At 43.9% G+C, this 18682-nt stretch overlaps 1 protein-coding gene across 1 annotated transcript; it reads right to left on the reverse strand.

The window, feature by feature from the left end:
- Nucleotides 1-330: 330 nt before the first annotated feature.
- LOC136544374 (uncharacterized) lies at nt 331-1287 on the reverse strand. Its single transcript, XM_066536560.1, has 3 exons — nt 943-1287; nt 521-868; nt 331-432 (listed from the first exon to the last, which is right to left on the reverse strand). The coding sequence occupies exons 1-3, from the start codon at nt 1285-1287 to the stop codon at nt 331-333; spliced, it is 795 nt and encodes a 264-aa protein (XP_066392657.1).
- Nucleotides 1288-18682: the final 17395 nt, after the last annotated feature.

The raw sequence follows: 18682 nt of genomic DNA on the forward strand, positions 1-18682 counted from the left end.
ACCACTACAAGGGCATGAGTAGCGGCGGTCAAAACAGCGTCGCGGTTGAAGTTTTTGAAGTTCTCCCACGCTACCTTGCATCTCTGAATGATGGTGTCTGGCCCTTGTGGCCTACTGTCAGGACAGGGCGGTGGTTCAATGTCGACATAGTCAAGTACTGGTTTTATTATAGTGGTTATAGTGTTGAAGTTGTCCTTCTGGACTTTGGCTTCCCGCACCAGCACATCGAACTATGCCTTGATTTTATGATGATAATCTACAAAAATTACAACGGTTCATCACGACAACAAAGTATTACGACATTACTTCCGGTCAGGGGGTACCTACCTTTCAATTCTTCGGCCAGCTTATCTGCTCGCTCCGACTCTTTCGTTTTCTCTTGTCAGATTTGCTCGACAGTTTGACGAAGCAGGTTGAGTTCTGCATCTTGCTCTACAAAATCAACTGTTTAAAAAAACGAATGGCCAACTACTACAAAATACATTATGTGAAAAGGAATATTGGATTTTAGCTTGGATACATCCTCGAACTGCTGGCACTTCCGATCGAGCTGCTCGGTTTTATTTTTTAGTTCTCTGTTTTTCTTGCCCAACTGCTCGGACATATTTTTTAGTTCTTCGGATACATTCGCTAGTTGTTCGGACGTCTTCTTCAATTGCTCGGATGCAGCCATTAGTCGCTCGGACAGAACACCCTTCTGATGTTCAAGGTCCTGCGAGTTCGACTCCATGAGGTCCCGCTCACGCTGGGCCCTCTGAATACTCTTCTCTGAAAGACTTAACACCTCCCGGAGTATCTTGTTCTTCTCGGCGAGGGGCTCCATCCTCTTCATCAGATGATGCCGCTGCTCGGCTGTTCGAGCTATCCCCTATGGATGTACAATGCTAGAGATAAGCCATGGTTTCCAACAACATATATTAGTGTTTCAGGTGCGGTACTCACCTCGATTTGAGTCATAACACCAGCGACGGTGGATTTCAACCTCTTTATCTCCCTGGTGGTGTCTTCTTCCTCGACAACTACCACCTCTTCCCTATGTTTTTGGAGAATACAGACGGACTGGGGCTTGGGCGCGGCATGCTCGATCTCCACAACCTCGTCCTCCTCCACCGCCGATTGAGAAACCACTGGGGGACTCCGTGGTCGGATAGCTGCTCCGACCACTCCTGGCATCGCTGCGGGTGGTGATGGTTGCTCCTCGGCCATTGGTGGAGTTGCATCCATAGCCTCCAGCGCATCAACAGCAGCTGCAGTTTTTGCTTCAAAAGTATTGACTTTTTTAGTCATAGCCTCGGTTACGGTCGCTGACGCACCTGTCGTGTGCGCCAACGATTCACCATCGCCAGGAATGCTGGCAGTAGTGGTTGGCCCATCCTCTGTTCAACGAGCACTCAAGGACTCCGGGACGGGAGCAGTTGTCATTTTTTCTTCTGAGGTCACGGGCCTCGGCATTGCTCTGCGTAATGTCGGCTTGTTAGTAACCAAGAGAAATCAAGGAACAATATTATTACTCCAAGGCAAACATACTTACGGTTTGGTCTTCCAATTGATTTTCTTGAATCGGCGATGCCTGCCTGATTCCCTAGGCGTGGCTACCTGGTCAGCCTGATGGGAGGACTCCTGCGCCTCTGTAGCAAGCTGCTGCTCTTCTTGGCGCTCGAGGGCCCCACCTTCTGTGCATGGTTCTGCGGTTATCCCCTCTTGTTGCTCGGGGACTCTGGTAGTTTGCGTCACCAGGATTTCTGTCATTGCCTGAACATAGCTTTCCCTTGCTTGCTACTTGAGAGCTTCAGCATCCGCTAATGCCCCCTTCGTGCTCGGTGGAAGCACTGACTGGTCCTTGTCATCGTCCGACCACTCCAGCACAGCGGTTCTTCATGGTCGAACTATTCGGTCTTCACCAAGAGAGATGCCACCTGGTTTGTGTGCATGAGAGCTTGCAGTTTTCCTCCTCTTTGGGACCAGCTCGTCTACTGCCAGTCTTTTGCCGTGGATCTTCTCCGATGCTTGGGATGGACTATCCGACGAGGTGCTCTGCTCCTCCTCTTCGGACTGTAGCGGCCGTTGAATGTCCACCCCTTTCGGTCAATCCACTCTCAGAACGTTTGAAAAGTATATTGCCCTATCCTACGAATGGATCTTTACATAAGTAAGTTAGTTCTTTGCTCGGAAATTGATACCTAAAAAATGCAAGGTGAAAGGGTTACCTGAGGAGGGGGATTGGTACAGTTGAAAGCCTTCGTTCCTTTTGGCCAACTGAATGAGACATTGGAAGTAAATAGGTCCATGGCACGGTCTATTACTTCTTTCTTCATCAGACGGTCTGTGTTTTCCCAGGTACCGTCGTTGTCACCTTTATAGTCAAATGCCGGGTGGGCCCTCTCTTTGCAGGGCTGAACGCGCCGCACTATGAAGCTAGCCGCCACCAGTTCACCCCTAAGCTCCACGCCCTTAATCAAGTCTAGCAACTCCATTACCTGCTCCATGTCAGCATTGTTGGGTCTCTCCGACCAGTTACTATGATTAACCAGGATGTGGTGGACGTCGCATCGAATCATTGGGTCACTTTGTTTGATATAGAACCATCTGACATTCCAACCTTTAAGGGAGGTATTTAGCGGTACGCTGATATATTCGCTGGCCATCCCATCTCTGAGTTGTAGGTACACGCCACCGACCACCTTAGAACCGCTGCCCCCCCCCTTCTTCTTTAGACAGAATAGGTGCCTGAAGAGGTTAAAGTGTGGAAGAACACCGAGAAACACCTCATAGAAATGGATAAAGATAGACACATGCAGAATGGTGTTGGGATGCAGATTACAGAGGCTAATCGCCCAAAACTCCATAAGATCCCTCAAAAAGGGGTGGACATGAAACCCTAATCCTCGCCAGAAATAATCTTCAAATACTACAGCCTCATTAGTATGTGGTGTCGGGAAGGGCTCACCACTAGCCGGCCGCCATCCAGCAGTGAGGCGGTCTAGGAGAATGCTCGCCGCCACCATCCTATCGAGATCCGCCGCCAACGTCTTCGACGGCACCCACTCCTTGTCGCGGCTGGCTTCGGTGGCCACTTTCTTTGGCTTTGCGGCTCCTTTTTTCGGCGCCATTTTCTCCAGATTGGAACTAGGTTGGAGGCGAGTGCTCATGATGGTGCGGAATGTGGAGCGTAGGGTTTGCGAAGGAAGGCAGAAAGGCAAGCTGAGTGAGGTAAGAGGCGATGTATGTGGCGGCGCGGTTATAAAGCACTTCCTCTAGTTTTCATTGCGCCTGAGGGTTTTTGGGAAACCGTTCTCACCATTAGCGCTATTTTGACTCCACCAAAGCGATTTAATGGGCCGCAAGTTGGGCTATCACGCAACAATGGCCCACATCGCTCCTTTCTCACCGCCAAATAATCGCCAATTTCTCTGCAATTTAATGAGGCTCAGCACCCGATGCTGCACAGCCATTACTCTGATTTTTTCTCCATGGTTTGATTTATCCAATATCTACGCCTGACACACGGGGACTGGCTACTTGCTCGGATGGATTACTTTTTTCTGAGCCTAGCACCATGTGACTACGTCACCTACTATTAGGCTCGGGGACTAAGTGGGCACACTTCACCTTGCGGTGAATGTGTTTGTTTTTCATCTTGAGGCTACGCTCGGGGACTGGTAACCTGCTCGGCTGGTTCAATATTTTCTGAGCCTGGCACCACCTGACTACGTCATCTACTGTCAGTCTCGGGGACTAAGTGGGCACACTTCACCTCATGGAGAATGTGTTTGCTTTTTCTGAAAGACTCCGAACCTCTAAAAGTTAAGCCAAGGTTTCTTTAACCTCATGGTCGGACTCTAAGTGGGCACACTTCATTTTACCACACGGGAATTTTCAATTCTGTAATTGAGCTCCTTACACCCTTATGACAAGCCATGCTCAGAACACACTGGTCGGTGATGGTGCACGCTGCTCGGCAACTACTCACAACTGATCGACGATTCGTTATGGTGGGCGGACCATGATCTGGACAGCTCGGTTTCTATTCGCACCTGCTCAGGAAAGTTCAAGACGGCGTTGCTCAACGGGTACAAGGTGCTCGGGGACTAGCTATGGGGGGTATGACCCCAGATACCCACGGCAGGCCACATGGGCTATGCCTCTAGGGGCGATCCAGCCCACGAGAAGGAGCCTTGCGGGGCACGATTCTGCTCGGCGCCTCCCGCAAGGCATGGGAAGGATATCTGAAAGATGTCACGTAGTCTGATAGGATATACACAATCCTGTGTTTCTTGTAATCTGTTATTACTTTCTAGTTATCTCTCAGATCTAACCGACTTGTAACCTTGCCCCCGGACTATATAAGGCGGGCAGGGACCCCCTATAAAATCACGGTAAATCACACGATAGCTAATATAAACCAACAGACCACAGGAGTAAGGTATTACGTCATACTGACGGCCTGAACCTGTATAACTCATGTGTCTCTGTTGCCTTCTTGTTCTTGATTACACGCTCCTCTGCCGATCAATCTACCATCGTGGGATACCCCTCGGTGGACTGCCGATGATATTCTGTCGACACTTGTTCTTGCTTCTTCATCTCTCTTTCATATCTTCTTTTGCCCCATCTTTTACCCTTGATCTTACTCTTATTGAAGCCAATGCCACATATGTCATTGCGACTTTCTTGATGACTGACTTTGCTAGTCTTGAAGCCGACGCCACTCTTGTCACCAAAGTTTCTTTGAGTCTTCAACATATGCTCAAAGGTGACTTGAGAATTGTAGCACCTCTCTAACTTGTTGCTCAATTTCTTCACTTGTTCATTGAGCTCATTGTTCTCCTTCAAAAGGTTATTCTCACAAGACATAGAAGTAGAACAAGTATCTAATTGTGAAGAGCATGGCATATCTAATAAATCATCACAGAGGTGGATACATGCTTCTTGTCTACATCACAAGGGTTAGCAATATTTTGTAATTTATCATTTGATCCATGTGATGAGCTCTCATTATTTTTAAGTTTCTTTGTAAATACTTTATTGAGAGAAGCATGTTGTTCTAATAATTCTTCATGAGATGCAAGTAGTGTCTCATGATTCAATTTTAGCTCATCATGTGAAGATTTAAAAGCATCAAGTAATTTCTTATGTTCTTCACAAGAGTTCTTTAGAAATGAGTTTTCATTTTCTAATTTCATTGTATTAGCTTTCTCATTTTCTAAAGACACGGTCATGCTAGCAAGTCTACTAACAAGCTCATCATATGAATCAACATGATCAACCACATTATTATTTGATCCTTGGTGTCACCTTGTGACATGAAACAATGTGGTATAGTAGGAGAGCTTGTAGTAGCATCATCATCATGGATTGAGCATGAACCAACATCGTCAAGATCACCACCAAGTGTGCTTGAGGTAGAATCTTCATGTGCAACACTTGTGGCATCATCATCAACCTTGTCAAGTGAACTTGTAGTGAATTGATCATCATCATCACTTGACCATGAGGTGGAACAATCTTTCACAATCACCAAATTGTGATCATGCTCGACACACTCATGCGCCTCCTTCTTGGGCTCATCCTTCTTCTTGAATTTGACATCATCCCATGTGGAGGAATCACCGAAGGTGCACTTGATGGACTCCCATATCTCACGAGCGGTTCCTATGTAGTTTACTTGTTTCATCAAATCAAAACTCAATGCATCCATTAAAAAACAACAAGCATGTGCATCAAGTTTATAGAGAACTCTTTGAGCTTTGGTGAGATTTCTATGACCCAAGACATGAGTGAGACCACTAATGACAATCCATCAAAACTTAGGTCCCTTTGCATAAAAATGATCAAGCATGTGATTTTTCCAAAGTGCAAAGTTTGTGCCATCAAAAATATATGTTTCACAAACATCTAGCCCACTAGACGCCATCCTCTCAGGCCGATGAAGACCACAAATGAAAGACCTAGCTTCAATACCACTTGTGAGGTCGAGATGGCGGACTAGAGGGGGGGTGAATAGTCCTTTCTAAAATTAATCGCGTCGGCTAATCGAAACAAGTGCGGAATTAAAACTATCGGTCTAGCCAAGACTACACCCCTTTATTTATGTTTTCTAGCACCTTCCAAACATACTAATTAAGCAACAAAGGTGCCGAGCTAGCTAGAGCTCTCCTAACCAATTTTAGAAGCAAGGTCATACAAACCTATGCCACTAGTACTTCAAGCAACAAGGGAGCTACTACACAAGCTAGTAAGCAAAAGCACAAAGCCACCTAAGCTCACTAGCAATGCTTAATAATAAGGAAACCAATGCCAAATTAGAGAGCGCAATTACTTAGCTACACAAACTAAGTAATGTGATTAACAAGGTTGCACAAACCAAATTAGTCACGCAAGGGAGCTACTTCTATGCTACACAAGCAAGAAGGTAACTAGTAAGCTACACAAGCTAACTAATTACAAGAGCAACTACACAAGCACAATGTATATGAAATATAAATACAAGCTTGTGAAAGGGGATTACAAACCAATGGGAAGAACAAGATTGACACAGTGATTTTTCTCTCGAGGTTCACGTGCTTGCCAACACGCTAGTCCCCGTTGTGTTGACCGTTCACTTGGTGGTTCGGCGACTAATTGGCATCACCCGCCAAGCCCGCACATCAGACACCACAAGAACCTACCCCAAAAGTGATGGTAGTTCAATGACACGCTTTACTAGAGTTGCTCTTCATGGCTCCCACAGGGCGAGCACAATGCCCCTCACAAAGCTCTTCTCCAGAGCACCGCACAAGCTTCTTGCAGGCTTCGACAGAGACCACCACCAAGCTATCTAGGAGGTGGCAACCTCCAAGAGTAACAAGCACTACCGGCTTGCAACTTGATCACCTAGTGCCACTCGATGCAACCTCATGATACAATTGCACTAGAATCGCTCTCACACAATCGGATGATCACTATCAAGCATATGTGAGATGGAGGGCTCCCAAGCACTACTACATAAGCCACCAAGGCTCTAGTGTGCTCAGCTACTAGCCCAAGGCCAAGACCCCTTCTATTTATAGCCCCACGGGCTAAAATAGTCGTTACCCCTTCATTGAGCGTTTTTTGGGTTGACCGGATGCGCCGGTCATATCGATCAGACGTAGGACCTTAGCGTTCGGTCAATGGATGCTTGCCATGTGTCACCTCCATTCAACCTTAGTCACTTGATCTCAATGGTCAAGTGATGACCGGACATAGCTACTCAAACTGACCGGACGCAGCAACCACAGCGTCTGGTCATTTCTAGTAAGGTACTAGTCGCGATCGGACGCATCTGGTCGGTCACGATCGGACGCAGCATCAGCGCCCGGTCCTTCTCAAACTTTTCTACATCATCTATGTCACCATACGTCAGCCTGACTGGACGCACCCTGCCAGCATTCGGTCACTTTTAGCACCAGCGTTTGGTCAAAGACCGATGCCTGTGTGCGCTCTACTGCCACTGACCGAACGCAGGACCCCAGCGTCTGGTCACTGCGTGACCAGCATCCGATGCACTCTATGAGACCCTGTCTTTTCTATATAGGGCACCGGTGGCACCGTCGGACTATCCACACTCTACGGGCGGACACTCCGCCGGTGGAGTTTCGAACCCTTCTCACCTCCATTCCATCGCCGAGTTGATCCACATCAACTCCAACTTCATCTCCTTTATAAATGTACCAACACCACCAAGTGTACACCACTATGTGTATGTGTGTTAGCATTTTCACAATCATTTTTTAAAGGATTAGCCACTCAACTTACCACGCCACTCAATCGTAGCGATGATGCAAAGTTAGATCACTCGAATGACACTAGATGAACGATATGCAAACAAGTTTGCCTCTCTTGATAGTACGGCCATCTATCCTAAACCTAGTCACAAACTTCTCTACACACCTATGACCGGTGAAATGAAATGCCCTAGGTTATACCTTTGCCTTGCGCATTCCATTCCATCTCCTCCAATGTCGATGCAACACATGCACCAACATGATCAACAATGATATGATCCACTTCATATCATCACGTGATCATATTGGTTCATCAATCTTGACTTCACTTGCTTTTCACCGTTGCCTTTGTCTATCGGTGCCAAGTCTTGCTCAAGCTTCACTGTCACACGGTCCATCGCTCCAAAGCCTTTGACTTGTCCTTCACGCTTGCAACCGGTCCATCAAGCCAAGTCTTGTCTTGATCTTCTTCACCATGATCACATGACTCAATGTCATGTCTCATGTGCAATAAGCTCCTTCATCATCATATGTGTGAGCTTTGCAACATCTCCAAACCATTTTCACCTTCACGGCATATGTTGCTCACACACATGTACTTGTGGACTAATCACCTATGTATGTCACATAAACACAATTAGTCCACCTAGGGTTGTCACTCAATTACCAAAACCACATAAGGACCTTTCACCTGCCCAAGGGAAGCCCTGGTACATAACCCTTATTTTGAATCATCTCTGGATATATATATATATATATATATCTGTGTGTGTGTGTGTGTGCATTTACGTTACAGGCATTTTATGAAAACTATATGCTTAGATATACCAACCTATGAGTCATACTAGCATAGGTCGAGTAGTTGCTATGCCTAGGATTTTTGGTAGCGTGAGTAACCTGCCATTACTCACAATAGGTGATTATTGTTATCACTCTTATGATAAAATGGTGAAGGAAAATGGAGACTAGGTAGGGATATGGTATAGGTATTGGTGGGTGTAAGGGGTTGTGTCCTATGGCCAACGGGGCATAGCTTGGTTACATTGTTTCCCTATCCGTGTTGGTTAAGGACCAGCCGTTGCATTGGATTCTAGTTAGGTCACAGACTTATTATCCTGAGCACATACTTGTTTATTAGAGCAGGAAAGGCTTATTGCTCTCTTGTCATGGATTCTAGCACTTTTGGAACTGACTGATTGGAGGCGAAGATGGTGGAGGTCTAAGCACCACACTATGTCCGGGACTCAGGTGTGGGGGCTTGGAGTCCAAGTTTGGATGGGGACCTGGACCCCTTGATAGGAGAGTGATGGGTTGGTCCTACTTGTGTTTGGGGTACAAGCGGGGCATGTGTTTTGGGGTACTCAGCTAGGCACATTGTTTTGTGAATCGCCGTGCAATCTGGTATGACTTGTCTACAATCTAGCACCGTAGTAAGAACTAGAAGATGAAAGATGGTGAAATGGATCTATTTTCTCAACTCCTACTTGAAAGTAGAATAGATGCTTACTTAGAATGGTTAGATAGTGAACTAATCATGACTGCTAATAAGAAACATACATAAGGATCCACTACTAGTATTGCTTTCCGCAAAAAGAAAACCCAGCAACCCATAAAGCTTATCATATCCTTTGGAGTCAAGAAATTATTCCCATTAGTCAGATAAGTCTTGCGAGTATATTATGTACTCAGGGTTTATTTACCCCTGTTGTAGGTGCAACTTGAAGAGTAGCTGTTGTGTGGAGGATTCTTCTGGTGGGCACAGACAGATCCTTGTAATCTACCGTTAGATGTTTATTTTAATTCTGTTGTTTAATTTCCGCACTCTGAACTTGGTACTATAATAATATATTTCTATGACTCTGGTTGTATGAAATGGACTAAGTATTGTAAACTCATTCTCATTATTGGATCTTGGAGGAAAAATGTGGATTATTCGAGTTCTCTCTTGGGGTGTGCTCGACGGAATCCACCCGAAGTATCTCGCTCTCAGGGTGCTTAGTGTCTGGTGGAAGACGAGCGTCTCTGAAGGTGTGTTATTTCGAACGGTTCTGCCATAGGTGGTATCAGAGCCAATAATGAGTTTATGAGTTTTATAACTCTTTTCCAAAAACCTAAAAATTGAGCAACAAAAGTTATGCGAAAAGTAGAATGCGATAAAATTATGTAAATAAGTATAAGTCCTAGTAATATGGTCTATTAGGATAACAACACTAGTTTTATCTAATCAAGTTTCTGTAGGTACACTAACTTACGCTGTGTAAAAATCATTTAGCAAACAAAAAGTGAGTGTGTGAGGTGCCAAAATTTTTTGTGAATGCCGCTATATTCCGGCTTGAGTGAATAGGTAGGCCGATGCATGCATCATGAAAAGAGAATCTTGCTTAAACTAACTCCCCCTACATATATAAATTGGATTAGTGAATTGATAGGATAACCTTAAAGAATGCTTTAATAAACGTCTTATCATTTCTCTAATCTCTTGTTTCTAATCTAGAGGGTTGTCCCTAATGGTTGGTTCCTATCTGTTTACAGATGAACATAAGGTTCGATTGTGGTATCACCAGTGCTGGAGCAGACCATGGTCTTGGCGAAGGCCAAGGTGAAAGTGGCCAGGGCAATGAGAACAGTAACGGGGAGAGCCACAAAGCCCCACTCTAGCTCCTCCTCCTCCGCCACCGCCGCCTCCTATGACTCATGCGGATATGATGGTGGAGATGTTGGCTGCTCGTCTCGAGTCAGCTCGTGCCATGGAGCTGTTAGCACAGGCTATTGGTGGCTTCACCCGTGGAGGCCATGGAGGCAATGGCGGGAATGGGGGTGGTGCCCATGGTCCTAAGGGACCTTGTTCTTACCAGGATTTCTTAAAGATGCACCCACCCATGTTCACGTCGACTACTAAGCCTCTAGATGCAGAGCATTAGCTTCATATTCTGAAGCAGAAGTTCCTGCTACTCACTGTAACTGAGGAGCAGAAGGTGCGCTTTGTAGCGCAATAGCTATTGGGTTCTATTAGTGCATGGTGGGACACATTCAATGCCATGTAGCCGGTGGATCACTGTGCGACATGGCAGGAGTTTACTGTGGCTTTCAGAGAGTATTACATTCCTGCTGGTGTTCTGAATAGGAAGTTGATGGAGTTTCTAGACCTAAGGCAAGGGAGCATGTCTACGATGGACTATGTAAATAAGTTCAACTATCTATCATAGTATGCTAGGACTCATGTTGATACGGATGAGAAGAAGAGGGACTGTTTCTATCGCTGCCTCTCTTGCAGTCTGCGGAAGGAACTATACACAGGAAACTACTAGACTTTTGGTGCTATGATGAACGCTGCTATTGCCATGGAGGGATAGTAGTATGACTCTCAGGCTGAGTGGAAGCACAAGCAGGTGATTACTGGGTCTTCTAGTTACCCAGGCTCAGAAGGTGTAGGTTGTCAGGCTAGTGCCCTATCAGTCTTTGGGTGGGTAGTCATCTATTAGCCTCAGCACACTTACCAAGCACCTCCCACTCAGTACCGTGCACCCACTCAGTAGGTGCAACCACAATAGCCCTAGGGGCAGTAGGCCCCACCTCGTTAGGGGTAGGGGAACAAGCCTGGTGCTTGTTTCAAGTGTGGCAAGAAGGGCCATTATGCTTGGGAGTGTACGTAGAATCAGCCTGCATAGTCTGCTCAGCCCCCAGCTAACTCTCGTCTAATCAAGCGGACGATTATTAAGAAGAAGGTGCCTGTGAGCCGCTTCGGGCAAGTTAACTTTACTAAGGCTGAGGAAATCCTACAGAATGAACCGGTGATGGCTGGTATGTTTACCATTGATTCCTACCCAGCATATGTGTTGTTTGATTCTGATGCGTCACATTCTTTCATGAGTATGGGGTTTGCACAGAGGCACAATATATCTCTTATGGCTATACCTATTGCCTATAGAATCAGTACTCTGGGTGTGCAGTTGTGCTTTAATACTCAGACAGACATAGTTAGATTAGTGTTAGCCACTTACACTTACTGCCTCCAGTTCATGGTGCTACCCGGGCAAGGCATTGATGTAATTCTAGGCATGAACTAGTAGCAAGTTTATGGGGTAGTCTTGGACCTTAAGCAGAGAGTTGTTGAGTTATAGCTTCCTTCTTTCAAGGATAGGATGTCTCTTCTTATGCCCTCAGATCCAGCCTTACCAGTTGCTGCTCATGTTGAAGCTTCTCCTGATCTTGCCTCTATTCCTATGGTCTGTGAGTTTTTAGATGTCTTCCCTAAAGATCTGCCTAGGTTGCCACCGGATAGAGATGTGGAGTTTTCCATTGAATTAGAACCTAGCACTGCTCCTATTTCCCAGTGTCCCTACCGCATGGCTCCTAAAGAACTTGCAAAAATGAAGAAGCAGTTAGAGGAATTATTGGAGAAGGGCTTTATCCACCCTAGTTCTTCACCATGGGGTTGTCTAGCTATTTTTGTGAAGAAAAAGGATGGCACTCTTCGGATGTGTGTGGATTACCATCCTCTCAATGCTGTAACCATTAAGAATAAGTATCCCTTACCTTGTATTGATACTTTGTTTGATCAACTAGCTGGTGCCAAGGTGTTTTCAAAGATTGATGTTCGTTCTAGGTATCATCAAATTAAGATCAAACCACAAGATATACCGAAGACAACCTTTTCTACTAGGTATGAGCTGTATGAATACCTAGTCATGTCTTTTGGTCTCACCAATGCTCCTGCATTCTTTATGTATCTTATGAATTCAGTCTTTATGCCAGAGTTGGATAAGTTTATAGTGGTGTTCATTGATGATATTTTGATATACTCCAAGAACAAAGAAGAGCATGCCCAGCATATTCGGATAGTACTGACTCGATTAAGGGAACACAAGCTATATTCTAAATTTAGCAAGTGTGAGTTCTGATTAGATCGAGTGTAGTTTTTGGGACATGTTCTAACACCTGAAGGTATCTCTGTAGACCCAAGCAAGGTGTAGGATGTGTTAAATTAGAAGTCCCCCAAGTCAGTGCATCAGATTCATCAGTTCCTTGGTCTTGCTGGTTATTATCAGTACTTCATTCCTAACTTCTCCAAAATAGCTCAACCGATGGCCAAGCTGCTCTAGAAGGATGTCAAGTTTGTATGGAGTCCGGCTTGTGAAGAAGCTTTCCAACCCCTAAAGAAATTCCTTACCTCTGCTCCTGTTCTTGCTCAACCAGATATTGACAGTCCATTTGATGTGTATTGTGATGCCTCAAGGATTGGACTGGGATGCGTGCTTATGTAGGATGGACGTGTGATAGCTTATGCTTCACCTCAGCTGAAAAAGCATGAGGTGAATTATCCCACCCATGACTTATAGCTGGTTGCTATGGTGCACGCTCTAAAATCTTAGAGGCATTATTTGTTGGAAAATAAAGCACATATTTTTATGGATCACAAGAGCCTTAAATATATTTTCACTCAGTCCGAGCTGAACATGAGGCAACAGAGATGGTTGGAGCTAATCAAGTATTACAATTTAGAAGTTTATTATCATCCTGGAAAAGCTAATGTGGTAACTGATGCTTTGAGTCAGAAGTCATATCAGGTTGAAGAAGCACCTTTGTCTCTCAACCATGCTGTGGTGCTAGCCCATATTACTCTAGTCTCAGATTTACTTGAGAAAATTATTATAGAGCAAAGACAAGATGTTTTAGAAATTCCTAACATCAAGAAGTTAATTGCCGAAGGGCGTGGTCCCCATTTTAGTATGGATGACCAAGGAGCTTAGAAGAAGGATTTTGGATGAAGCTCATCATTCCAAGTTGTCCATCCATCCAGGAAGTAACAAAATGTACCATGATTTGCGCCACTTGTATTGGTGGTCCAATATGAAGCAGGATATCACTAAGTACGTCATGGAGTGCGACACTTATGGGAGAGTTAAGGCAAACTATATACGTACCCTGTGATTTTTGCAACCCTTGCCTATCCCTGTTTGGAAATGGGAAGATATTTCCATAGATTTCATTGTGGGTTTACCTCGCATGTCCAAGGGCTATAACTCTATTTGGGTCATTGTGGATCGCCTTACCAAGTCTGCTCATTTTCTCCTAGTGGATACCAGATATTTAGCCAAGAAGTATGTCAAGTTGTATTTTGACCGGATTGTGACCCTGCATGGAGTTCCTCTTACCATCGTCTCTGATAGAGGGCTAGTCTTTGTCTCTCGTTTTTTGGAGCAACTCCAGGAATATCTTGGTACTAGTCTCCTCAGAAGTTTAGCTTATCATCCGCAAATTGACGGTTAGACAGAAAGGGTAAATCAGGTACTTGAGGATATGTTGAGAGCTTGTGCCATTTCTTTTCCTAAAAAGTGGGATGAATGCTTGAATTTAGCTGAGTTTTCTTACAACAATAGCTATCAGGAAAGCATTCATATGGCACCTTTTGAAGCTCTATATGGAAGGAAATGTAGAACACCACTTAAATGGGTTGAAGTGGGAGACCGTGGATATTTTGGACCTAATTTTATCAAGGAAGCTCGAGAGCAAGTCAGTATTATTCAGAGTCATTTGAAGGCAGCTCTGAGCCAACAAAACACTTATGCTGACAAGCGAAGAAGGCCTTTATAGTTTGTAGTCAGGGATCATGTGTATCTCAAGGTTCCCCTATGAGAGGGGTGCATTAGTTTGGTGTCCGTGGCAAGCTAGCCCCTCGATATGTGGGCCCTTATAAGATTTTGGGGCAGTGTGGCCTATTTGCTTATCGTATCCAACTTCTAGATATTTTATCAGTGGTACACAATGTGTTTCACATATCTCAGTTGAAGAAATGTTTGTGGGTCCCTAATGAAGCTGTGGAAATTGAAGGACTTCCCCTCTAGCCCGACTTGTCTTATATTGAGCATCCTATCAAGATTTTGGATAAAAAAGAAAGGGTGACTAGAAACAGTGTGGTGAAGTTCTATAAATTTCAGTTGCAAAATCACTTGAAGGATGAAGCAACATGGGAGCAAAAAAGCTATATCTTGAAGTATTATCCCCACCTTCTTTCTAGTTAACTGAGGTAATTGTTTAAATCGAAATTATTTTTTATCTCTTTTCCCACACTAGGCACATGAAATCTCAGGACGAGATTTTGTTTATGGGGGGTAGATTTGTAATACTCTCGGTGTTATACTGTAAATTGTTTGCTGAAACATGTCATGAGCATCATGTTTATGTGTTAATGCATGCAATAAGGTGTGTAGATCTAATTCCATAAATCGAAAAGATCGACAGAAATACGAAATGAAAGTTTATTTGATAGTTATGTTGTATTACTTAGGGTTTCAAACCAATTTTTAGTAAGCAAAAGTACTATAAAACATATATGTGACACCTTAATAAAGTTTGAAGTACATATTTTGTAGAAGATAGTGCAACTTTTGTTTTAGCAATATAGTAACATTAGGTAACATTTCAAATAGCTTGGAAATCAAATTTGAAACTGTTTACGCTAAAATTTGGGAAGAAGAACATGGGAACTCGAAGCTTCCAAGATTGTGTCAATCAAGGAATCGATTGCATAAGGATTGATATCAGCTGATTCAGATACGGCACTGGAATCGGCTCTCTTCGAATGACGTCAGCAGATAATGACAATGAGCTACGATTGGTGTCGGAAAATACATGTTAGACTCTACAAAAAGGGAAAGATTAGGGTCCAAGTTATCTTAAGTTAGGAATGTTTTCTTTTGTACCAAAGATTGTAATGAGTCATACTTAAGTAGGATTCATGCTCAGGCTTCGGGTATAAATATTGGACCCTAGCTATTATAAAGGACATCCAATTAATCAATACAAATTACTTTTTTGGCTTTACGCCAACCCTTAGGAGTAGGAGTAGTGTAAATCTCGGCAAGTTCTTCAACAAGCAGGGCTGCATCGGTCCGGCCGACCTCCGGTTTGTCTGTAAGTACAGTCATGGCTTATGCTTTGGTTTGTAAGACTGCATCAGTTAAGTTCGACCTCCACTACGAGCTATAACATAAGCTAGTTATCGACTCTTATCTAGTTCAAGTACGGCTGCATCGGTTAAGTTTGACCTCAACTGCTCGAATTAGATTAAGGTTAAGTTATCGGCTCTACCTAAGGGTGGCATCCTTCGGGTAAATTCATTAAGTTACCAATCTTGCTGATGTTCTTATTGTTATTAGTTTTCAACAACATCAACCTGTTCGGTCAAGATCGATCTAGATCGGCCTCATATCCTTTTAGTCCGTCGTTTGCTTCATCGGTTGTTCTACTTCGATCTTGATCGTGCATAGTACGCGGTTAAAGCATGTCTGATTTTGAGGACGTTTGATGGCTAGTTAAATCTGGTCTATAGTTTGCTATTATAGCTGTAACAATTCGGTCGATCCCTACTGATGGTACTTTAGATTGGAGGATGCTAGTTGGTAGATTTGTTCTCGATCAAGCGTGACCTTGGCTGTTTGTTATGCCTACATCGGCTAAATAGTCGATCGCCTATGCTTTAACGCCTACAGTGTATCTCTATGATTCTGTTAAATGTGGATAGATCTGTTTACTTCAAAGGTTTGATTTGCTGTCTTTATCACGGCTGCCATCGATTCGGTCAAACCCCACTGTTAGAGATAATAGGTTAAGTTTGATGAGTTCATAGATTTGTCCATGTTAAATAGTCGATTGTTCACATATTGTAGTCCCTTTTCACCTGAATCGGCTATTTCAGCCGATTCGCTCGAGCTTTCACATATATAACATGTTTTCAGAAAGCTTGTCAATGTACAGATGATTTTATGGATTTTTTTTGTTTTAGTTTTTTATTATCATCATAGCTACCATCGATCCGATCGAACCTCACTGTTGATGGTAACAGATTAGATTCAAAGCGTTTGTAGATCAATTTGTACTAGATAGTCAATTTGTTCGCATGTCATATCATTTCTCGTTAGATTCATCGACTCAATGTTTTACACTGATAATATCTAACTAGCTGATGATTTTACTTACATCTGCGTGCAAACCGGTTCTGCCGACCGCCTCCTAGGAAACCGAAGCATCGTTGGTGGACTCCCATTCTTTGGTGATGACTGCCCAAGGGACGACGAACTCGCCTCCGCTATTGCTTGTGCAGGGGCAGCCACTCGTCACGCCACCATGGGAGCGACAGGCCAACGGCGTGGATGTCGAGGCATGTCCAGAGAGGTCTGAAGCCATCACCCTAGGCGCGGACGCAGCCACCCCTCCCCGACAGACGATCATGGCTACGACAGACGACGTCAACCGCACCCCTTTGCCTCAAACTTCCTCGGCCTATAGACGCCTCAAGCGCTTCACCAAGCGAGTTGCAAAGGCAAGGCAACTGCCACTTCTCGAGCTACCCGGAGATGAGGCGGGCCTCGGCGGACGTGCACCGCCCTTGCTCCCCAAGCGAAGTTGACGGATAGCGGCATAACCCACAGCACATATCCCGACAGCCAAGCGAGGGAAGTACCTGGTCATGAAGCGCTTGGGACACTCCAGCGGGATGTCGCCTCTATCGACGCCGGCGATGACGTACGATGAGGTATTTAATGGCGACCCCGCTCATATGCAGACATCGCGTGAGTTGTTCCCTCCGGTTGGCGACGAGGCATGCGCAAGCGGTGCCGCCGCCCAGCAGCTAGGGCATAGGCCTCCTTGCCAGTGCTGCAAATTTGGGTCGATCTTAGATCAATGTAACAACTTAGCTTATAGTACATTAGAGAGGTCTGACCTTTCACATAAATCTTTATTGACCCCCTAGGACATCCGAAGGCGTGTTGTATCGAACTTTTACTCTACCTTGATACAAAGACGCGCAAACCTTTTGCGTGATTGAGAAAAACATAATCTAGTACTTGTCTTTTTTTTCCTTTTAGTGTTGTATTAGGGTTTTAAAAAAGAAATTTAAAATATATAATTAACTATGAATTTATCTTACATTAAATTATGAGTTGGTACAAATTAAATCAATATCACATAAAACATTTTTGAAATACAAATCTACGGATCCTCCGTACACTATGCATTAGTACTAGTATATCTGACTAGTTATTACTCCCTCCATTCTAAATTATAAGTCACTTTGATTTTTTTTGTTCATAAAATTATATATATATATACACGTTATATATAGATGCATAGTAAAATAGATGTATCAAAAAAATTAAACTAACTTATAATTTAAAACGGAGGAAGTAGATCTTTTAATCAAAACATATGGGCCTGTTTGCTGTGCGGAACAGCCATCGTGGCTGTGTTGTGGCTGCACCTCCAACTACAGCTGCTGTTCCGAACACCACCTATGAAGCTCGAATTATTTTTTTCAAAAAATAAATATCTCCAAATCTATGCGTTTCCTAAGTCAGTTTTCTCACTTGACAGAAGTTTTAGAGAAAAACATCAACATCTACAACATAAAAAATCTCATTAAATCTACCATAAGATATGTCTTGGTAGTGGATTTGAAAGATGTTAACATATCTTTATATGATGTTAGTCAAAGTTAGAAAATGTTGACTCATCATTATAATAAAACGAGTATGACCTACATTTTAAAACGAAGGGAGCATGCAACGGGCAATGGCCACCTTGCCTGCTCTCACCTCACCACTCGATCCAACGCTAAATAAAGAATTAACTTGTTGATGGATTTTATCTCCAAATAATGTCCCATTATTTAGGTGCTCTACCATAATCAGCATTCTCACGCATCCAACATAGTACGTGCATTTTGTGACTGAATGACTATAATCACGGTACCAAGATTGATCTATATTTAGGATCTATTTGGTTCAGCTATGACCTATGAAAAACTATTATGAGCTATAAACTGTGGAAATAATTGATGTGAGCTATGTGGTGTGCAAAAGTTGTAACAAGGTTGTAACATATTTGGTTGAAACAACTATAAAAGCTACTCTCTGTCTTTTTTGAAACAGCTATGG

Source organism: Miscanthus floridulus, chromosome 3 (assembly GCF_019320115.1).
Source record: "Miscanthus floridulus cultivar M001 chromosome 3, ASM1932011v1, whole genome shotgun sequence".
Lineage (NCBI taxonomy): Eukaryota > Viridiplantae > Streptophyta > Magnoliopsida > Poales > Poaceae > Miscanthus > Miscanthus floridulus.